At 54.2% G+C, this 22,500-nt stretch overlaps 1 protein-coding gene across 1 annotated transcript in view; it reads right to left on the reverse strand.

Annotated features, from left to right (window-relative positions):
• Positions 1-22,500, reverse strand: part of PPP2R5D (protein phosphatase 2 regulatory subunit B'delta) — a 114,932-nt gene that overhangs the window by 14,703 nt on the left and 77,729 nt on the right. Inside the window, 9 exon segments of the mRNA XM_075338915.1 lie at positions 2,114-2,241; positions 18,221-18,391; positions 18,651-18,704; positions 19,069-19,177; positions 19,331-19,390; positions 19,479-19,609; positions 19,689-19,781; positions 19,894-20,004; positions 20,087-20,289. Coding sequence (XP_075195030.1) covers positions 2,114-2,241; positions 18,221-18,391; positions 18,651-18,704; positions 19,069-19,177; positions 19,331-19,390; positions 19,479-19,609; positions 19,689-19,781; positions 19,894-20,004; positions 20,087-20,289 — 1,060 coding nt within the window.

Genomic DNA, 22,500 nt, shown 5'->3' on the forward strand with positions numbered 1-22,500 from the left:
CATGTTATAGGAACACACACATTAGAGCAAGGGCGGAGGGATCACGACCACGACCATGGGTGCAGGGGGCTGCTGATCATAACCCCTGTTTCAGCTGGATGTGTGTCTGAGGGTGCACATCTAGCGTGATTTTATAGGCCAATACCCATTTGGTCAGGATACCAGCGATCGCCCAGCAAGGTAAGACGGTGCTCTGCATTCAGTGCTTAACTGGGATTCAGACCATAGGCTTTTCATTTTTCTAGTATTAACGTGGCACCTAAAACCTGGGTTCATAGCTTTTCCACTTAAAAGAACAAAGGAACTTTGTGTGCACAACTTTGCCTCCAGCTGTGCCATCCCCTCCCGGTCGAAAATACCAGACTCTCAGGCCAATTAGATAGGGTTACCTCATGGTTACCCTCATCTGCTGGGGTGCGGGGTGGTATAAGGGACTTTAAAAGTTTTAACATGACACGTACTATTCAAGCGAGTAGTGCAGAATTCCGGTTACTCGTTACGTTGCGAGTATTCCCCATTGACTTGCATTGCACACGCTATTCGGAATGAATACGCGAGTATTACACAGTACTCATTAAGAGTATAGCGAGTGCAGATAGTTAAGTACTCGCTCAACTCTATATAGAACGTTAAATGTATATACATGCATCTGACCAACATGTGGGGATGGAGGGGCCCATCGAGTGCACCGAGCGGCCAAACACCAGCATATGAGAAACGGCTGTCCAACGGCCATGTTTTATTAAACACCCAACGGAGTGCACCGAGCGGCGAAAAACCGGCATGCAATGGCCGCCACGTTATAGGAGTAGACCAAGTGGAGTGCACAGTGGCCCAACACCGGCAGACGAGACACCATCGGCCATTGGCCGCCACATTCATTTTATACACAACGGAGTGTACAAAGAACATCCTCACCCGCTCTCACCACACTTCGTATCATAGGTGGAGCACGGCACATCCTCACCCGCTCTCACCACACTTCATATCATCGGTGGAGCACGGCACATCCTCACTCGCTCTCACCACACTTCGTATCATAGGTGGAGCACGGCACATCCTCACTCGCTCTCACCACACTTCATATCATAGGTGGAGCACGGCACATCCTCCCTCGCTCTCACCACACTTCGTATCATCGGTGGAGCATGGCACATCCTCACCCGCTCTCACCACACTTCGTATCATAGGTGGAGCACGGCACATCCTCACTCGCTCTCACCACACTTCATATCATAGGTGGAGCACGGCACATCCTCACTCGCTCTCACCACACTTCGTATCATCGGTGGAGCACGGCACATCCTCACTCGCTCTCACCACACTTCGTATCATAGGTGGAGCACGGCACATCCTCACTCGCTCTCACCACACTTCGTATCATCGGTGGAGCACGGCACATCCTCACTCGCTCTCACCACACTTCGTATCATAGGTGGAGCACGGCACATCCTCACCCGCTCTCATCACACTTCGTATCATCGGTGGAGCACGGCACATCCTCACTCGCTCTCACCACACTTCGTATCATAGGTGGAGCACGGCACATCCTCACTCGCTCTCACCACACTTCGTATCATCGGTGGAGCACGGCACATCCTCCCTCGCTCTCACCACACTTCGTATCATCGGTGGAGCACGGCACATCCTCACTCGCTCTCACCACACTTCGTATCATCGGTGGAGCACGGCACATCCTCACTCGCTCTCACCACACTTCGTATCATCGGTGGAGCACGGCACATCCTCACCCGCTCTCACCACACTTCGTATCATCGGTGGAGCACGGCACATCCTCACTCGCTCTCACCACACTTCGTATCATAGGTGGAGCACGGCACATCCTCACCCGCTCTCACCACACTTCGTATCATCGGTGGAGCACGGCACATCCTCACTCGCTCTCACCACACTTCGTATCATCGGTGGAGCACGGCACATCCTCCCTCGCTCTCACCACACTTCGTATCATCGGTGGAGCACGGCACATCCTCACTCGCTCTCACCACACTTCGTATCATCGGTGGAGCATGGCACATCCTCACCCGCTCTCACCACACTTCATATCATCGGTGGAGCATGGCACATCCTCACCCGCTCTCACCACACTTACTTATTCCAGTGGTTCTTGGAGTTGCGGTAGAGCGATGGGAACATGATGGGCAGGATCTGAGCTGCGTTGTCACTCATCAGGCTCAGGATATATTCGTTATTCCAGTAATAAAGCGCTCGCTCAGCCACCTGCGGTACAAATCAATACAAGAATAGTAAAAAGAGAAGGGAATTTTGTTACTTACCGTAAATTCCTTTTCTTCTAGCTCTTATTGGGAGACCCAGACGATTGGGGTATAGCTACTGCCCTCCGGAGGCCACACAAAGCACTACACTAAAAAGTGCAAGGCCCCTCCCCTTCTGGCTATACCCCCCCGTGGTATCACGGGTTCTCCAGTTTTAGTGCCAAAGCAAGAAGGAGGAAGCCAATAACTGGTTTAAACAAATTAACTCCGAATAACGTCGGAGAACTGAAAAACCGTTCAACATGAACAACATGTGTACCCGCAAACAACAAAACAATCCCGAAGGACAACAGGGCGGGTGCTGGGTCTCCCAATAAGAGCTAGAAGAAAAGGAATTTACGGTAAGTAACAAAATTCCCTTCTTCTTCAGCGCTCTATTGGGAGACCCAGACGATTGGGACGTCCAAAAGCTGTCCCTGGGTGGGTAAAGAGATACCTCATGTTAGAGCTGCAAAACAGCCCTCCCCTACGGGGGTGTCACTGCCGCCTGCAGGACTCTTCTACCTAAGCTGGCATCCGCCGAAGCGTAGGTATGCACCTGATAATGCTTGGTGAAAGTGTGCAGACTCGACCAGGTAGCTGCCTGGCACACTTGTTGAGCCGAAGCCTGGTGTCGTAATGCCCAGGACGCACCCACGGCTCTGGTTGAGTGGGCTTTTAACCCTGAAGGAACCGGAAGCCCCGCAGAACGGTAGGCCTCTAGAATTGGTTCTTTGATCCATCGAGCCAGGGTGGCTTTAGAAGCCTGCAACCCCTTGCGCGGACCAGCGACAAGGACAAAAAGTGCATCGGAACGGCGCATGGGCGCCGTGCGGGAAATGTAGATTCTGAGTGCTCTCACCAGATCTAGCAAACGTAAGTCCCTTTCATACCGGTGAACCGGATGAGGACAAAAGGAAGGCAAGGATATATCCTGATTAAGATGAAACGAGGATACGACCTTAGGGAGAAACTCCGGAATGGGGCGCAGCACTACCTTGTCCTGGTGGAACACCAGGAAGGGAGCCTTGGATGACAGAGCTGCCAGCTCCGACACTCGCCGAAGCGATGTGATCGCAACAAGAAACGCCACTTTCTGTGACAGGCGAGAAAAGGAAACTTCCTTCAGAGGCTCGAAAGGCGGCTTCTGGAGAGCAACTAGTACCCTGTTCAGATCCCATGGATCTAACGGCCGCCTGTACGGGGGCACAATATGACAGACCCCCTGCAGGAACGTGCGCACCTTAGGAAGACGTGCTAGACGCTTCTGAAAAAACACGGATAGTGCCGAGACTTGCCCTTTAAGGGAGCTGAGCGACAAGCCCTTTTCCAACCCCGATTGCAGGAAGGAAAGAAAGGTGGGCAATGCAAATGGCCAAGGGGATACTCTCTGTGCAGAGCACCAGGATAAGAAAATCTTCCACGTTCTGTGGTAGATCTTAGCAGACGTTGACTTCCTAGCTTGTCTCATTGTGGCTACGACTCCTTGAGATAATCCTGCGGACGCTAGGATCCAGGACTCAATGGCCACACAGTCAGGTTCAGGGCCGCAGAATTCTGATGGAAAAACGGCCCTTGGGACAGTAAGTCTGGTCGGTCTGGCAGTGACCACGGTCGACCGACCGTGAGATGCCACAGATCCGGATACCACGATCTCCTCGGCCAGTCTGGGGCGACGAGTATGACGCGGCTGCAATCGGATCTGATCTTGCGTAACACTCTGGGCAAGAGTGCCAGAGGTGGGAAGACGTATGGGAGCCGGAACTGCGACCAATCTTGAACTAATGCGTCTGCCGCCAGAGCTCTTTGATCGCGCGACCTCGCCATGAATGCCGGGACCTTGTTGTTGTGCCGGGACGCCATTAGGTCGACGTCCGGCACTCCCCATCGGCGACAGATTTCCTGAAACACGTCCGGGTGAAGGGACCACTCCCCTGCGTCCATGCCCTGGCGACTGAGGAAGTCTGCTTCCCAATTTTCTACGCCTGGGATGTGAACCGCGGATATGGTGGAGGCTGTGTCCTCCACCCACATTAGAATGCGCCGGACTTCTTGGAATGCTTGCCGACTGCGCGTCCCTCCTTGGTGGTTGATGTATGCCACCGCTGTGGAGTTGTCCGACTGGATTCGGATCTGCTTTCCTTCCAGCCACTGTTGGAAGGCCAGTAGGGCAAGATACACTGCCCTGATTTCCAGAACATTGATCTGAAGGGTGGACTCCTGCGGAGTCCACGTCCCCTGGGCCCTGTGGTGGAGAAACACTGCTCCCCACCCTGACAGACTCGCATCTGTCGTGACCACTGCCCAGGATGGGGGCAGGAAGGATCTTCCCTGAGACAATGAGGTGGGAAGGAGCCACCATTGTAGAGAGTCCTTGGCCGTCTGGGAAAGAGAGACTTTCCTGTCCAGGGACGTTGACTTCCCGTCCCATTGACGGAGAATGTCCCATTGAAGTGGGCGCAGATGAAACTGCGCAAAGGGAACTGCTTCCATGGCTGCCACCATCTTCCCGAGGAAGTGCATGAGGCGCCGTAAGGGGTGCGACTGGCCTTGAAGGAGGGATTGCACCCCTGTCTGTAGGGACCGCTGCTTGTTCAGCGGAAGCTTCACTCTCGCTGCTCGAGTATGAAACTCCATGCCAAGATACGTTAGCGACTGTGACGGTGACAGATTCGACTTTGGAAAGTTGATGATCCATCCGAACGTCTGTAGAGTCTCCAGCGTAGCATGTAGACTGAGTTGGCATGCCTCTTGAGAGGGTGCCTTGACAAGTAGATCGTCTAGGTAAGGGATCACCGAGTGTCCCTGAGAGTGCAAGACTGCTACCACTGCTGCCATGACCTTGGTGAACACCCGGGGGGCTGTCGCCAGACCGAATGGCAGAGCTACGAACTGAAGATGGTCGTTTCCTATCACAAAACGTAGAAAACGTTGATGTTCTGTAGCAATTGGCACGTGGAGATAAGCATCTTTGATGTCTATTGAGGCAAGGAAGTCTCCTTGAGACATTGAGGCAACGACAGAGCGGAGGGTTTCCATCCGGAACAGTCTGGCGTGCACATATTTGTTGAGCAGCTTTAGATCCAGAACAGGACGGAACGAGCCGTCCTGTTTTGGAACCACAAAGAGATTGGAGTAAAACCCTCGCCCTTGTTCCTGAGGCGGTACAGGAACCACTACTCCTTCCGCTCTTAGGGAGTCCACCGCCTGCAGCAGGGCATCTGCTCGGTCTGGATGTGGGGAGGTTCTGAAGAACCGAGCTGGAGGACGAGAACTGAACTCGATTCTGTACCCGCGAGACAAAATGTTTGTCACCCACCGGTCTTTGACCTGTGACATCCAAATGTCGGAAAAGCGGGAGAGCCTGCCCCCAACCGGAGATGCGGAGGGGGGGGGGCTGGAAGTCATGAGGTAGCCGCTTTGGAAGCGGTTCCTCCATTTGCTTTCTTGGGGCGTGCGTGAGCCCGCCAGGAATCTGAGACTCTTTGCGTCCTCTGAGTCCCTTTGGACGAGGAGAATTGTGTCTTGCCCGAACCTCGAAAGGACTGAAACCTCTGCTGCCATTTTTTCTGCTGAGGTTTGCTTGATCTGGGCTGGGGTAAGGAAGAGTCTTTACCCTTGGACTGTTTAATGATGTCAGCCAATGGCTCGCCAAACAGTCTATCTCTAGATAAAGGCAAGCTGGTTAAACATTTTTTGGAACCAGCATCTGCTTTCCAGTCCTTTAACCACAAGGCTCTGCGCAAAACTACCGAATTGGCGGACGCCATTGAGGTGCGGCTGGTAGATTCTAGGACCGCATTGATAGCGTAAGACGCAAACGCAGACATCTGCGAGGTAAGGGACGCCACTTGCGGCGCCGCTGGATGTATGATAGCATCCACTTTTGCTAAACCAGCTGAAATAGCTTGGAGTGCCCATACGGCTGCGAATGCTGGAGCAAACGACGCGCCGATAGCTTCATAGACAGATTTTAACCAAAGGTCCATCTGTCTGTCATTGGCATCCTTAAGTGAAGCGCCATCCTCCACTGCAACTATGGATCTAGCTGCAAGTTTGGAAATCGGGGGGTCTACTTTTGGACACTGGGTCCAGCGCTTGACCACATCAGGGGGGAAAGGGAAACGTGTATCCTTAGAACGTTTAGAGAAACGCCTTTCTGGATGAGCGTCGTGTTTCTGGATTGATTCTCTGAAGTCAGAGTGATCCAAGAAAGCACTCAATTTACGCTTGGGATAGAGGAAACGAAACTTCTCCTGCTCTGCAGCTGCCTCCTCTGCAGAAGGAGCTGGGGGAGAAATATCCAACAGTCTATTGATGGCTGAGATAAGATCGTTTACCATGGCGTCCCCATCTGGGGTATCCAGATTGAGAGGGGTTCCAGGATAAGACTCCTGATCACTCTCTTCAGACGCATCACAGGGCGACTGATTGCGCTGAGACCCTGAGCAGTGTGATGACGTTGAGGGTCTTTCCCAGCGAGCTCGCTTAGGGTGGCTGGGGCTATCATCTGAGTCACAATACTCAGCCTGGGAAGCCGGGGACCTCCTTGCAGTCTGGACTAATTCCAACTGAGGGGGATTAGAGGACAGAGACCTCGCCGTGTCCATAGACTGAGCCCCAGTCATGGATTGCAAAGTTTCAAGGATTTTTGCCATAGTCACAGACATTCCATCAGCAAAAACTGCAAAGTCTGTCCCTGACACCGGGGCAGGACTTACAAGCGTCTCAGCCTGGGTCACTACCCCTCCGGACTCCGGCTGGCGAAGCAGCACCGGATCTGAGCATTGCACACAATGGGGGTCTTTGGAACCTGCTGGTAGAGTGGCCCCACATGCAGCACACGCAGTGTACACAGCCCTAGCCTTGGCAGCCTTGCGTTTTGTGGATGACATGTTGCTGCCTCCTCAGAGCGATCTGGGGTATCCAGCCAGGAAGCGACCTCACAGTGCAAGAAATAAATAAATATATATATCTGGTGACACAGTACACCAATACACACTGAGGCACTAGAGGGGCCAGCTGAAATGCCGCTTACCGCCCGCTTAAGAGCGGGTGTGTGGTCTCCAAAAGCCCCCTAGTCCAGGTCTCCCAGAGCCTTGCGTCCTTCCTCCAGCCAGACTGCATGTAATGGCTGCCGGCGTCCTGGGAGAGGAGGGGGGGCGGGCCCTGGGCGTTCCTGGCTAAGAGCGGGAAGCCTGCTTCCCTCTGTGCCTAGTGAGAGGGCTGGAGCATGTAAATCAGGCTCCAGCCCTCGTCGCTGCTGCGAAACAGCGTCTCTCCCCTACCCTGATTGACAGGGTGGGGGCGGGAACGAAGCGGAGCTAGGCCGCAAAAGCCGGGGACTGGATTTATAAACGCCGCCGCCGTAAAAGCGCGGTCGGCGTGTCCCCGGCGCACCACAAGTCACAGCAGCGCCGCCCGGTCCAGTGGGGGTCGGCGCTGCGTTCCCACAACACAAAGTCCCCCCGTAAACTGTAGGAACACTAACTCCCACGTTACGGTCCCCGGCGCACTACAACACCCAGCCAGCCCGGAGTGTGTCTGTGCCTGCCGGGGACACAGAGTACCTGTATGATGCAGGGCCTTGTCCCTGATTGTACTCCTGCTCCGCATCCATCAGGTTCAACTGGGTCTGTGGATGGAGCCCGGCGTCAGAGCTTAGAGGCCGGCAGGATCCCACTTCCACAGAGCCCTACAAGGGGATGTGGAAGGAAAACAGCATGTGGGGCTCCAGCCCCTGTACCAGCAATAGGTACCTCAACCTTACAACACCATCCACGGGTGAGAAGGGAGCATGCTGGGGGCCCTATATGGGCCCTCTTTTCTTCCATCCGAAATAGTCAGCAGCTACTGCTGACTAAAATCTGTGGAGCTATGCGTGGATGTCTGACCTCCTTCGCACAAAGCTTGAAAACTGGAGAACCCGTGATACCACGGGGGGGTATAGCCAGAAGGGGAGGGGCCTTGCACTTTTTAGTGTAGTGCTTTGTGTGGCCTCCGGAGGGCAGTAGCTATACCCCAATCGTCTGGGTCTCCCAATAGAGCGCTGAAGAAAGGGAATTTTGTTACTTACCGTAAATTCCTTTTCTTCTAGCTCCTATTGGGAGACCCAGACGATTGGGTGTATAGCACTGCCTCCGGAGGCCACACAAAGCAATTACACTAAAAAGTGTAAGGCCCCTCCCCTTCTGGCTATACACCCCCAGTGGGATCACTGGCTCACCAGTTTTAGTGCAAAAGCAAGAAGGAGGAAAGCCAATAACTGGTTTAAACAAATTCACTCCGAAGTAACGTCGGAGAACTGAAAAACCATTCAACATGAACAACATGTGTACCCGAAAAACCACCAAAAATCCCGAAGGACAACAGGGCGGGTGCTGGGTCTCCCAATAGGAGCTAGAAGAAAAGGAATTTACGGTAAGTAACAAAATTCCCTTCTTCTTCGGCGCTCCATTGGGAGACCCAGACGATTGGGACGTCCAAAAGCTGTCCCTGGGTGGGTAAAGAAATACCTCATGTTAGAGCTGCAAAGACAGCCCTCCCCTACTGGGAGGCAACTGCCGCCTGCAGGACTCTTCTACCTAGGCTGGCGTCCGCCGAAGCATAGGTATGCACCTGATAATGTTTGGTGAAAGTGTGCAGACTCGACCAGGTAGCTGCCTGGCACACCTGTTGAGCCGTAGCCTGGTGTCGTAATGCCCAGGACGCACCCACGGCTCTGGTAGAATGGGCCTTCAGCCCTGATGGAACCGGAAGCCCAGCAGAACGGTAGGCTTCAAGAATTGGTTCTTTGATCCATCGAGCCAGGGTGGCTTTGGAAGCCTGCGACCCCTTGCGCTGGCCAGCGACAAGGACAAAGAGTGCATCAGAGCGGCGCAGGGGCGCCGTGCGGGAAATGTAGATTCTGAGTGCTCTCACCAGATCTAACAAATGTAAATCCTTTTCATACCGGTGAACCGGATGAGGACAAAAAGAAGGTAAGGAGATATCCTGATTAATATGAAACGAGGATACTACCTTAGGGAGAAACTCCTGAATGGGGCGCAGCACTACCTTGTCCTGGTGGACCACCAGGAAGGGAGCCTTGGATGACAGCGCTGCTAGCTCAGACACTCTCCGAAGAGACGTGATCGCTACCAGAAAGGCCACTTTCCGTGATAGTCGAGAGAGTGAAACATCCGTCAGAGACTCGAAAGGCGGCTTCTGGAGAGCAACTAGTACCCTGTTCAGATCCCATGGATCTAACGGCCGCTCGTACGGGGGGACGATATGACCAAACCCCCTGCAGGAACGTGCGTACCTGCGGACGTCGTGCTAGACGCTTCTGAAAAAAAACACCAATAGCGCCGAGACTTGCCCTTTAAGGGAGCCGAGCGACAAGCCCTTTTCCAACCCAGATTGCAGGAAGGAAAGAAAAGTAGGCAATGCCAATGGCCAGGGGGATACTCCTTGTACAGAGCACCAGTAAAAGAAAATCTTCCACTTCCGTGGTAGATCTTAGCAGACGTGGGCTTCATAGCCTGTCTCATGGTGGCAACGACCCCGTGGGATAATCCTGAGGACACTAGGATCTAGGACGCAATGGCCACACAGTAGGTTCAGGGCCGTAGAATTCAGATGGAAAAACGGCCCTTGGGACAGTAAGTCTGGCCGGTCTGGTAGTGCCCACGGTTGACCGACCGTGAGATGCCTGTCGCCAGAGCTCTTTGATCGTCATGAAAACCGGGACCTTGCTGTTGTGCCGATTCGTGAAACCCGTCCGGGTGCAGAGACCATTCTCCTGCGTCCACTCCCTGGTGACTGAGGAAGTCTGCTTCCCAGTTTTCTACGCCCGGGATGTGAACTGCGGATATGGTGTATGCTCTGTCTTCCACCCCTAGCAGAATCCGGCGGACTTCCTGGGAGGCTCGCCGACTGCGTAGTCCGCCTTGGTGGTTGATGTATGCCACCGCTGTGGATTGTCCGACTGAATTCGGATCTGTTTGCCTTCCAGCCACTGTAGGAAGTCTTGCAGGGCCATATGCACTGCCCAGAGCTCCAGACAATTGATCTGAAGAGTGGACTCCTCTTGAAGAGAGTCCTTGATCGTCTGAGAAAGGGGGATGTTCCTGTGTAGGGACATCGACTTCCCCTCCCATTAGCGAAGAATGTTCTATTGAAGTGGACGCAGATGAAACTGCGTGAAAGGGACTGCCTCTGGATGAGGTGTCTCCTTGAAGGAGAGACTGCACCCCCGTCTGTAGTGACCGCTGTTTGTCCAGTGGAAGCTTCACCATCGCTGAGAGAGTGTGAAACCCCAAGCTAAGATATGCCAGCGATTGGGTTTAACTTTGAAAAGTTGAGGACCCACCCGAAACTCTGGGAAGTCTCCAGCGCCATGTTCAGGCTGTGTTGGCATGCCTCTTAAAAGAGTGCCTTGACAAGTAGATGGTCTAAGTAAGGGATCACAGGGTGACCCTGAGAGTGCGGGAGTGGTCCCACTGCTGCCATGAACTTGGTGAAAACCCGTGGGGCTGTCGCCAGACCGAAGGGTAGGGCTACGAACCGAAGATGCTCGTCTTCAATAACGAATCGTAGCAAACGCCGGTGCTCTGGAGCAATCGGCACGTGGAGATAAGCATCCTGATGTCTATTGATGCTAGGAAATCTCCTTGAGACATTGAGGCAATGACGGAGCGGAGGGATTCCATCCGGAACCGCCTGGTTTTCACGTGCTTGTTGAGCAGTTTAAGGTCCAGAACGGAACGGAAGGAGTCGTCCTATTTTGTCACCCCGACCAGATCGGAGTAAAAAGTGTCTCTTGTTCCTGAGGAGGAACCGGGATTACGACTCCTACTGCCTGCAGCAGAGCCTCGGCTCGGCCGGTGAGGAAGTTTTTGCGACAAACTGTCTCTCACCCACCGGCCATTGACCTGTGGCAGTTAAATGTCGCTAAAGCGGGGGAGTCTGCCACCGACCGCGGACGCGGAGAGAGAGTGCTGAAAGTCATGAGGAAACCGCCTTGGTAGCGGTTCCTCCGGCTGCCTTCTCCGGGCGTGATTGAGCCCGCCAGGAACCTGCGCCCCTCTGAGCCTTTTGAGTCCTGTTGGACGAGGGCAATTGGGACGTGCCCGAGCCTGGGAAGGACCGAAACCTCGACTGTCCCTTCTCCTGATGGGTCTTGTTTGATAGCTGGGGTAAGGAAGAATCCGTACCCTTGGACAGTTGAATGATTTAATCCAACCGCTCACGAAACAGTCTGTCACCAGATAAAGGCAATCTGGTTAAGCACTTTTGTGGAAGCAGCATCTGCTCCAATCCCTTAACACTAGGAGCGTAACAACACGGAGTTGGCGGACGCCACTGACGTACGGCTCGTAGAGTCCAGGACAGCATAAACAGCTTGAGTCGCAATGCCGACATTGCGAGGTGAAGGACGCTACTGCGGCCAAGATGTACATATGACCGCGTCCCTCTGCGCAATACTAGCTGAAATAGCTTGGAGTGCCTCTATGGCTGCGAATGCCGGGGCAACCGACCCGCCGATAGGGCTGTCTGTCAATGGCATCTTTAAGTGAAGTCCCATCTTCCACTGCAACTATAGATCTAGCCGCAAGCCTGGAGATTGGGGGATCCACCCTTGGAGCGCTTGAGCACGTCAGGGGGGAAGAGACAACGCGTATCTTCAATACGGTTGGAGAAACGCTTATCGGGATAAGCGTGGTGTTCCTGGACTGCTTCTCTGGAGTCAGAGTGACCAGAAAAGTACTCAATATACGCTTGAGATACCGAAATAGGGATTTCTTCTGCTGTGAAGCTGACCCCTCCACTGGAGGAGTTGAGGGAGAAATACCCAACCTTCCATTGATGGACGCTATAAGATTATTCACTATAGCGTCACCATCCGGTGTATCCGGATTGAGAGCGGTCTCAGGATCAGAGTCCTGAACAGCTACGGCTGCCTCATCATACAGAGAGTACTGTGATGAAGTCGAGGGCCGTTCTTAGGGAGCTCGCTTAGGCCGTCTGGGACTGTCGTCCGTGTCAGAGCCTGCACCCTGGGATGCATGGGACCCTCCTGGAGCCATGATTTGTTTCGAAATCAGGGTGGCCAGGGGCATTGAATCAACATTGCCCAAGGTCTGTCTGGACTGCAAAGTCTGTAAGAGGTTAGTCATAGCCACAGACAATATATCAGCGGAAACTGCAACTCCGTCCCTGTCCCTGGACAGGGATCACAGGTGGTTCTTTTGGCCACCTGTAGCAGAGACCCCGTTGAGTAATTGCACACACTGGGGGTCCTGGAACAGTCGCATGCAGTACAAGCAGCATAGAAAGCCTGTGCCTTGGCACCCATGCTTTTTTTTTTTTTGCTGTTGCTGTCTAGCCATCTAGGAGCATTAGCCAAGAATAGCGACCGTACAGTGCAATGTATAGCATACAAGCATGAAGTACAATAAACACTTCAGCACATGCAGTACAAGGAGCATAGAAAGCCTGTGCCTTGGCACCTTTGCTTTTCTGCTGCCGTTGTCTAGTTATTCAGGAGCATTAGCCAGGAAAAGCGACATACAGTGAATGTATAGCATACAAGCATGAAAATAACCACTGCAGCACATGCAATCCAAGCAGCATTGAAAGCTTGTGCCTTAGCACCCTTGCTTTTCTGCTGCTGTTGTCTAGTCATCAAGGAGCATTAGCCAAGAATAGCGACATGCAGTGAATGTACAAGCATGAAAATAAACTCTGCAGTACATGCAATCCAAGCAGCATTGAAAGCTTGTGCCTTAGCACCATTGCTGTTTGCTGCCGCTGTCTAGCCATCTAGGCGGGTAGACAGCCAAGAATAGCCCTTACAGTGCAATGTAAAGTATACAAGCATAAAGGACACATGACACCGCAGCACATGCAAGACAAGCAGCATATAGAGTCTGTGCCTTAGCACCCCTGATCTTTTGCTGCTGTTTCTAGGTCTGCATCCTGAATAGCGACCGTACAAAAGTACAACAGGACACTTCGGCATTAGTGGGTCAGCACTTTAGTTGCCGCTTACCGCCCGCACAAAAGCGGGTGTGTGGCGCCGGAATCCTGTGCTGGTAGCTCAGTGTCTCTGTTTTCCCGCTCTGCGTGCCGGAATGGCTGCCGGCGTCCAGAGGAGAGGGGCGGGCCGAGGGCGTGCCCGAGACAAGAGCGGGAACCCGGCGCCCACTGTGTCTAGTAAAGGGGGCTGGAGAATGCAAATAAGGCTCCAGCCCTCGGCGCTGCTATAGAACAGCGTCTCTCCCTGTCCCTGAGTGACAGGGTGGGGGCGGGAACGAAGCGGCGCTAGGCCGCAAAAGCCGGGGACTAAAGTTAGAAGCGCCGCCGCCGTAAAAGCGCGGTCGGCGCGTCCCCGGCGCACTACAAGTCGCAGCTGCGCCGCCGCTCCAGGGGCGGTCGGCGCGGCGGTCCCCACACGTAAAGTCCCCCAGTAATCTGCAGGGACTATAAGCCCAGCGCACAGCGCTACAGTCCCCGGCGCACTAGCACACCCAGCAAGCCTGGAGTGTGCGTGGCCTGCCATACGGGGACACAGAGTACCTGAAAGTTGCAGGGCCTTGTCCCTGAACGGCACTCCAGCTCCACATCCAGCAGGTTCTATGGATCTGTGGATGGAGCCCGGCCTCAGGGCTTGGTGGCCGGAAAGATCCCACTTCCTCAGAGCCCCTCAGGGGGATGGGGAAGGAAAACAGCATGTGGGCTCCAGCCTCCGTACCAGCAATAGGTACCTCAACCTTACAAACCGCAAGTGGGGTGAGAAGGGAGCATGCTGGGGGCCCTAGTATGGGCCCTCTTTTCTTCCATCCGATATAGTCAGCAGCTACTGCTGACTGAACAGTGGAGCTTATGCATGGATGTCTGACCTCCTTCGCACAAAGCAGAAAACTGGTGAGCCAGTGATCCCACTGGGGGTGTATAGCCAGAAGGGGAGGGGCCTTACACTTTTTAGTGTAATTGCTTTGTGTGGCCTCCGGAGGCAGTGCTATACACCCAATCGTCTGGGTCTCCCAATGGAGCGCCGAAGAAAGAGCAGTTTTGCTGTCTGCTGAAGGACGCGTTACATGAGGGGCCACAAACTCCGACAGCACAGAACCCGGCAGTGCGCAGAACTCGAGGGGGCACAGGATCCGGCAGCACAGGATCCGGCAGTGCGCAGAACTCGAGGGGGCACAGAATCTGGCAGCACAGGATCCGGCACTGAGCAGATCTCGGGGGGGGGGGGGGGGGGGGAGGTAGACGACTGAGCAACAGAATCTGTCAGCACGCAGCACTAAAGGGGGTGGGTGGGGCACAGAATAGATATGGGACACAGTATACCCACAGTATAAAATCTAGAACTTGCAATTAAAAGAACCAAAAAAAAAACTGGGTAAGGCTTGATGGAGAACAATTCCTGTAAAGTAGAAATGGTAAGAAACTTGTTAGAGAAACTGCAGCACGATGTTACCAAGCGCTGCATGACGCGGTGGTCAGGAAAAGCTCACAGCGGAGGTCTGGATGGAGGGAACAAAGGGTACAGAGAGCTCAGACATGGATACCCTGCTACACAGCCTGTGACATCACCGCCCTCACCATCCAATCACAGACTACACTGCTACACAGCCTGTGACATCACCGCCCTCACCATCCAATCACAGACTACACAGCCTATGACATCACCGCCCTCACCATCCAATCACAGACTACACTGCTACACAGCCTGTGACATCACCGCCCTCACCATCCAATCACAGACTACACTGCTACACAGCCTGTGACATCACCGCCCTCACCATCCAATCACAGACTAGACTGCTACACAGCCTGTGACATCACCGCCCTCACCATCCAATCACAGACTACACTGCTACACAGCCTGTGACATCACCGCCCTCACCATCCAATCACAGACTACACAGCCTATGACATCACCGCCCTCACCATCCAATCACAGACTACACTGCTACACGGCCTGTGACATCACCGCCCTCACCATCCAATCACAGACTACACTGCTACACAGCCTGTGACATCACCGCCCTCACCATCCAATCACAGACTACCCTGCTACACAGCCTGTGACATCACCGCCCTCACCATCCAATCACAGACTACCCTGCTACACGGCCTGTGACATCACCGCCCTCACCATCCAATCACAGACTACCCTGCTACACGGCCTGTGACATCACCGCCCTCACCATCCAATCACAGACTACACTGCTACACGGCCTGTGACATCACTGCCCTCACCATCCAATCACAGACTACACTGCTACACGGCCTGTGACATCACCGCCCTCACCATCCAATCACAGACTACACTGCTACACGGCCTGTGACATCACTGCCCTCACCATCCAATCACAGACTACCCTGCTACACGGCCTGTGACATCACCGCCCTCACCATCCAATCACAGACTACCCTGCTACACGGCCTGTGACATCACTGCCCTCACCATCCAATCACAGACTACACTGCTACACGGCCTGTGACATCACTGCCCTCACCATCCAATCACAGACTCACATGGAAACGAGTCATCCCTGGATTGTGGATACAGCAGAGCCCGATCCCCACACATCCCTGAATTGTGGATACGGCAGAGCCCGATCCCCACACATCCCTGAATTGTGGATACGGCAGAGCCCGATCCCCACACATCCCTGAATTGTGGATACGGCAGAGCCCGATCCCCGCACATCCCTGAATTGTGGATACAGCAGAGCCCGATCCCCACACATCCCTGAATTGTGGATACAGCAGAGCCCGATCCCCACACATCCCTGAATTGTGGATACGGCAGAGCCCGATCCCCACACATCCCTGAATTGTGGATACGGCAGAGCCCGATCCCCGCACATCCCTGAATTGTGGATACAGCAGAGCCCGATCCCCACACATGCCTGAATTGTGGATACAGCAGAGCCCGATCCCCACACATGCCTGAATTGTGGATACAGCAGAGCCCGATCCCCACACATCCCTGAATTGTGGATACGGCAGAGCCCGATCCCCACACATCCCTGAATTGTGGATACGGCAGAGCCCGATCCCCACACATGCCTGAATTGTATATACGGCAGAGCCCGATCCCCACACATCCCTGAATTGTGTATACGGCAGAGCCCGATCCCCACACATCCCTGAATTGTATATACGGCAGAGCCCGATCCCCACACATCCCTGAATTGTGTATACGGCAGAGCCCGATCCCCACACATGCCTGAATTGTGTATACGGCAGAGCCCGATCCCCACACATCCCTGAATTGTGTATACGGCAGAGCCCGATCCCCACACATCCCTGAATTGTGGATACAGCAGAGCCCGATCCCCACACATCCCTGAATTGTGTATACGGCAGAGCCCGATCCCCACACATCCCTGAATTGTGGATACAGCAGAGCCCGATCCCCACACATGCCTGAATTGTATATACGGCAGAGCCCGATCCCCACACATCCCTGAATTGTGTATACGGCAGAGCCCGATCCCCACACATCCCTGAATTGTATATACGGCAGAGCCCGATCCCCACACATCCCTGAATTGTGGATACAGCAGAGCCCGATCCCCACACATCCCTGAATTGTGGATACAGCAGAGCCCGATCCCCACACATCCCTGAATTGTGTATACGGCAGAGCCCGATCCCCACACATCCCTGAATTGTGTATACGGCAGAGCCCGATCCCCACACATCCCTGAATTGTATATACGGCAGAGCCCGATCCCCACACATCCCTGAATTGTGGATACAGCAGAGCCCGATCCCCACACATCCCTGAATTGTGTATACGGCAGAGCCCGATCCCCACACATCCCTGAATTGTGTATACGGCAGAGCCCGATCCCCACACATCCCTGAATTGTATATACGGCAGAGCCCGATCCCCACACATCCCTGAATTGTATATACGGCAGAGCCCGATCCCCGCACATCCCTGAATTGTGTATACAGCAGAGCCCGATCCCCACACATCCCTGAATTGTATATACAGCAGAGCCCGATCCCCACACATCCCTGAATTGTGTATACGGCAGAGCCCGATCCCCACACATCCCTGAATTGTGTATACGGCAGAGCCCGATCCCCGCACATCCCTGAATTGTGTATACGGCAGAGCCCGATCCCCACACATCCCTGAATTGTGTATACGGCAGAGCCCGGTCCCCACACATCCCTGAATTGTGGATACAGCAGAGCCCGATCCCCACACATCCCTGAATTGTGGATACAGCAGAGCCCGATCCCCACACATCCCTCAATTGTGTATACGGCAGAGCCCGGTCCCCACACATCCCTGAATTGTGGATACGGCAGAGCCCGATCCCCACACATCCCTGAATTGTGTATACAGCAGAGCCCAATCCCCACACATCCCTGAATTGTGTATACGGCAGAGCCCGATCCCCACACATCCCTGAATTGTGTATACAGCAGAGCCCGATCCCCACACATCCCTGAATTGTGGATACAGCAGAGCCCGATCCCCACACATCCCTGAATTGTGTATACAGCAGAGCCCGATCCCCACACATCCCTGAATTGTGGATACAGCAGAGCCCGATCCCCACACATCCCTGAATTGTGTATACAGCAGAGCCCGATCCCCACACATCCCTGAATTGTGTATACGGCAGAGCCCGATCCCCACACATCCCTGAATTGTGTATACGGCAGAGCCCGATCCCCACACATCCCTGAATTGTATATACAGCAGAGCCCGATCCCCGCACATCCCTGAATTGTGGATACAGCAGAGCCCGATCCCCGCACATCCCTGAATTGTGGATACAGCAGAGCCGATCTTCTGACACATACCAGACACTTTCCCGCCATCTTATCCTAATCAGACCCTTGTTACACATTATTTGCTGCACAGACTGACACCATCATGCAGATCACTGGTATCCCCCCTATTGTGAGCGGACTACCTGGAAGTGGGGACTGGACACGCACTGCGCCAGCTGCCGGAACAGAGGCTCCATGATCTTGGTAAATTCTGACGGCTCCATAACATCCAGAATCTCCTCCAGTTCATTCAGGAACATCACCTCTTTGGGGCTATGGGTGCGAGGCCAGAAGCGCAGGAGTCCGGAGATGACCTGCGGGCACAGACAGCCAGTCACGTGACGAGCCACGTACGAGCCACGTACACTGCGGGCAGATACAGCCAGCCATATGACGAGCCACATACAATGTAACAAGTCATGTATCTGCGGGCACAGACAGCCAGTCATATGACTAGTCACGTATACTGCGGGCAATGTGTGGGCGCGGCACTATGGCCAATGCTGCATTCTGTGAGATAATTCGTGTACACATGGCACAGTAAGGTACATACAGGTGATCCATTATACTCACTGGGTCGGTCAGGGTACTGTCCTTCTCCAAGAACTGCACCACGCAGTAAGCCAGCTGCCGGGAGCAAACAGGACAAGTTAGAGCCAAGCTGGCAGGGAAGAGCCTGGACCTCAGAGAGGCGGGGTAATGGCGGGGTGTCACCTGCGGGTAATGATGAAGGGGGGGTGGGGGTGGGTAGGGGGTTTGGGTGTTACCTGTGGGTACTTGTGGGACTACCTGCGGGTAATGATGAAGGGGGGGGGGGGGGGTTTGAGGTTACCCGCAGGTAATGTTGGCGGGGGGGGGGGGTGGGTTGGTTACCTGCGGGTAATTATGAAGGGGGGGGGGTTGAGGTTACCTGCAGGTAATGTTGGCGGGGGGGTGGGTTGGTTACCTGTGGGTAATGGTGATGGGGGGGGAGGGGGGGGGTTGAGGTTACCTGCGGGTGGTAGACGCTGAGAGACTTGGCCTTGTGTAGAGGTAGGAGGACTCTGATCAGAAACATCTTGTGTTCTTCCTTCAGGGGAAGCGCAAATCCATTTATGATGCTGAAATGTAGAAGACATGAGACATCCGGTCACCAGGGTTAGGCTGTGTGGCAGCACGTGGCGCCATGAGAGCGGACATGTGCAGAGCCCTGCCCGGATAATGGCGGCATGACCACAAGCCTCCGGGCAGCTGTCTCCCCCGCACAGACGTACCTGCCGAGGATCTCCAGGAGCTCAGCGATTCCATTGTGATGTTCTGTCTCATAAATAAACCTAAAAGGGAAAAACCAAAAGCATGAAAGCCGCAGCGTCGCCCACAGTAGCCAGAGCGCAGCCAAACACCACGACCAGTCACCACCACCTGTAGAAGATGTTGTTCATGTGCCGCCTCATGTAGGCCCGCAGCCCCAAGAACTTCCCGTAGATGCGATGCAGAATGGTCTTCAGGAAGTCTCGCTCTCGGGGGTCTTCACTGTCAAAAAGATCCAGGAGCTGAGGAGACATGTGAGGAGCATAGTGGTCACAAGCTCGGAGGTACACACTCACACTCACACTCAATCACACCTCTTACCGACAGCACAAATTTCTGGTCTATATACTTCTTTGCTACATTGGGCTGAAAGTCAGGAGACTCGAGAAATCTGAGGAAAAACTCATACACTAGCTAAGGAAGAAGAAAAAAACTGTAAGAACCCACACCCAAAAATAGAAGACCCCACCACAGACCGAGTCATGGGCCCCCGCATGTGGTAAATATGGAGGAGAAGCGCTGTCACCTGCAGATGTGGCCAGGCGGCCTCCAGTGTAGGCTCATCTTCCTCAGGGTCAAACTCTGCTCCGCTGGGGTTAGAAGAGGGTGGAAGCGGCCGGAACAAATTCACTGAGAACTGAGAAATGCAGAACATGAGAAAGAAAGATGGCGCAAGAAATAAAGCAGACTATGACATGAAGAAGATGGAGGCGTCTCACCATGTGCACGGCCTCAGGGTAGATGCAGTCCGTCAGCACATCGCGGCTGTGGGTGATGTACTCCACCATCTCGCTCAGAGCCGCCCGCTTCACCTCCTTGTATTTCAGGTCACTGAGAGGATCAGACACAAAATCAAACAGGACGCCGCACTGACGAATCTTCTGGACAAACAGCGTCTCCCGCTCTTCACCCAAGGGGCAGTCTGGAGAAGAAGGAGGAAGAGATGAGGAGGAGAGCAGTCAGAGGTTCATTACTCTGGAGGCTCATAGACACATGCCAACACCATCTACTGGAAGGGAGCAGAGGACCCAGGGTCTAATAATGGTGAAAAAGTGGGCAGAGGGACTGAGAGCAGGCTGATGGATGGGGAGCGGGGGCCAACGGACAGGAGAGAGCCGACAGCAGGGAGCGGGCCGACAGCAGGGAGCGGGCCGACAGCAGGGAGCGGGCCGACAGCAGGGAGCGGGCCGACAGCAGGGAGCGGGCCGACAGCAGGGAGCGGGCCGACAGCAGGGAAGCTAGCTGAGGGGCCAATGTCAGGGAGCGGGCCGATTGATGGGAAGTGGGGACAGACAGGAGTGTGCTGACAGCGGGAAGCAGGCCGACAAATGGGGAATAGGGGCACACGTACGGGGCGTGAGCAGACAGCGGGGAGCTGGGTGAGAAGCCGATGGATGGGGAATGGGGTAGATGTATGGGGAGTGAGCCGACAGCGGGGAGCTGGCTGAGGGGCCAACATCAGGGAGCAGGGGCCAACGTCAGGGAGCAGGGGCCTGCAGACAGGAGCGAGACGACAGCAGGGAGCTGGGTCTGACGGATGGGGAGTGGTGGCTGATGTACAGGAGGGAGTCGACAGAAGTGAGCTGGCTGAGGGGCCAATGTCAGGGAGAAGGCCGATTGAGAGGAGCGAGCTGGCAGCAGCAAGCTGGCTGAGGGGCCGACGGACATGAGTGGGCCGACTGACGGGGCATGGTGATAAAGGTGGGGGATAGGAGCACAGGGCAGGCCAGACAGGCGCTGGTAGTAGGGAGGGAGGGGGACTCCATTATCAGGGCAACATACAGGACAATCTGGCAGAATAACAGGGATCAGCGAATGTTGTGTCGTCTTCCTGGCGTTGGAGTCCAGCATATCGCTGATCGGTCATATCATGGCCCAGTGGTCATGGTGCACATCAGCACCAATGACACATTTACAGGCAGGTGGGAGGTCCTTAAAAATGGAAATCTGACAGCAGATACAACCCTGCCCTAATAATCAGGGACGGATCTGTGCCCACCCAACACCCCAAAGACACAGCTGCTGGGGGATAGCTGCCTCTGCAAGAGACTCCCTGAGAAAAAGCTGGGTGAGAGACCGATTGAGGGTCTGGCAGACGCACTGCACTTTGGTAGAGACCGGAGGATCCCCTGACCCAGGACTCCTGCTGTGGAGACTGCTGCAGATATCCCTCGCTCTGGCCAGATTACAGTGAGGAAGACAGAACACAGCAGTGCTGGGCTGGAGCCTGCCATTAAGAGCTGAGGCCAGGGACAGCGTGCATCAGGGGTAGGTCGGGGTGGTCCACGCTCCCCCCCTCCCCCCCCCTCGGGTAGCACGGATCACTGAACTGTGCTAAGTAGTGCCCTCACCTGTGCTGAAGAGAGGACTGCTGGAGGTCGGGAGGGCAGAGAAAGCTGCATGCTGAGCAATGACACAGGCTGGAGAGAGATTTCTGGGCGGGAAACCTCCATTTTTTTTCTCTTTGAAAATAAACTGCTGGATCCCCGGGAAGCAGGAAGTGAGCCATCTAGTGGGTGAAACAATATAGTGCATCTCACAGCCATCTGCAGGATACTGCCTCCCTCTGGTGGCCATCATGCAGAACTGCATCTTGTAAATTGCTGGCTTCTGAAGGAGCTGACAGTAAGCCACTCATATACTAAGACCCTCACACTACAATTTATTGTCTCCCCTTGTTAATGGGACGGTGCTTTTGCAACTTACAGACCTGTGATTTATGGAGCGGTACCTCCTACGTAGTGCACAAAAAATGGACTACTCTCGCGTAAGAGACAGGGCCAGCAGCGAAGGTGGAGGAAGAAATGGCACCGAGCCCCATGGAAGAACAAGTCTCTGTTGATATATCTCAACCAATGCCTTCATGAGTGAATCTGCCGAACACTCTAATGACAGCAACAAAGAAGCTGACACACACATGCAAACGGTAGACTTTAAAACAAAGGCAACAGAGGTTGCAGCTAATGTCATGCCAGAGATCCAGAAAACCATAGAGAAAGCTATCCAGAATGCCCTCCACAACTTTCAGGGGCAATTAAACAAAGGACAGATAGAGGAGTTGGAACAAAGAGTGTCATCCCTAGAAGAAGATAACAAGCAACTGTCCTCACAGAGGAAACGGTCGCAGAAACGA

The sequence above is a fragment of the Anomaloglossus baeobatrachus genome, chromosome 3, assembly GCF_048569485.1.
Source record: "Anomaloglossus baeobatrachus isolate aAnoBae1 chromosome 3, aAnoBae1.hap1, whole genome shotgun sequence".
In the NCBI taxonomy this organism is placed as follows: Eukaryota; Metazoa; Chordata; class Amphibia; order Anura; family Aromobatidae; genus Anomaloglossus; species Anomaloglossus baeobatrachus.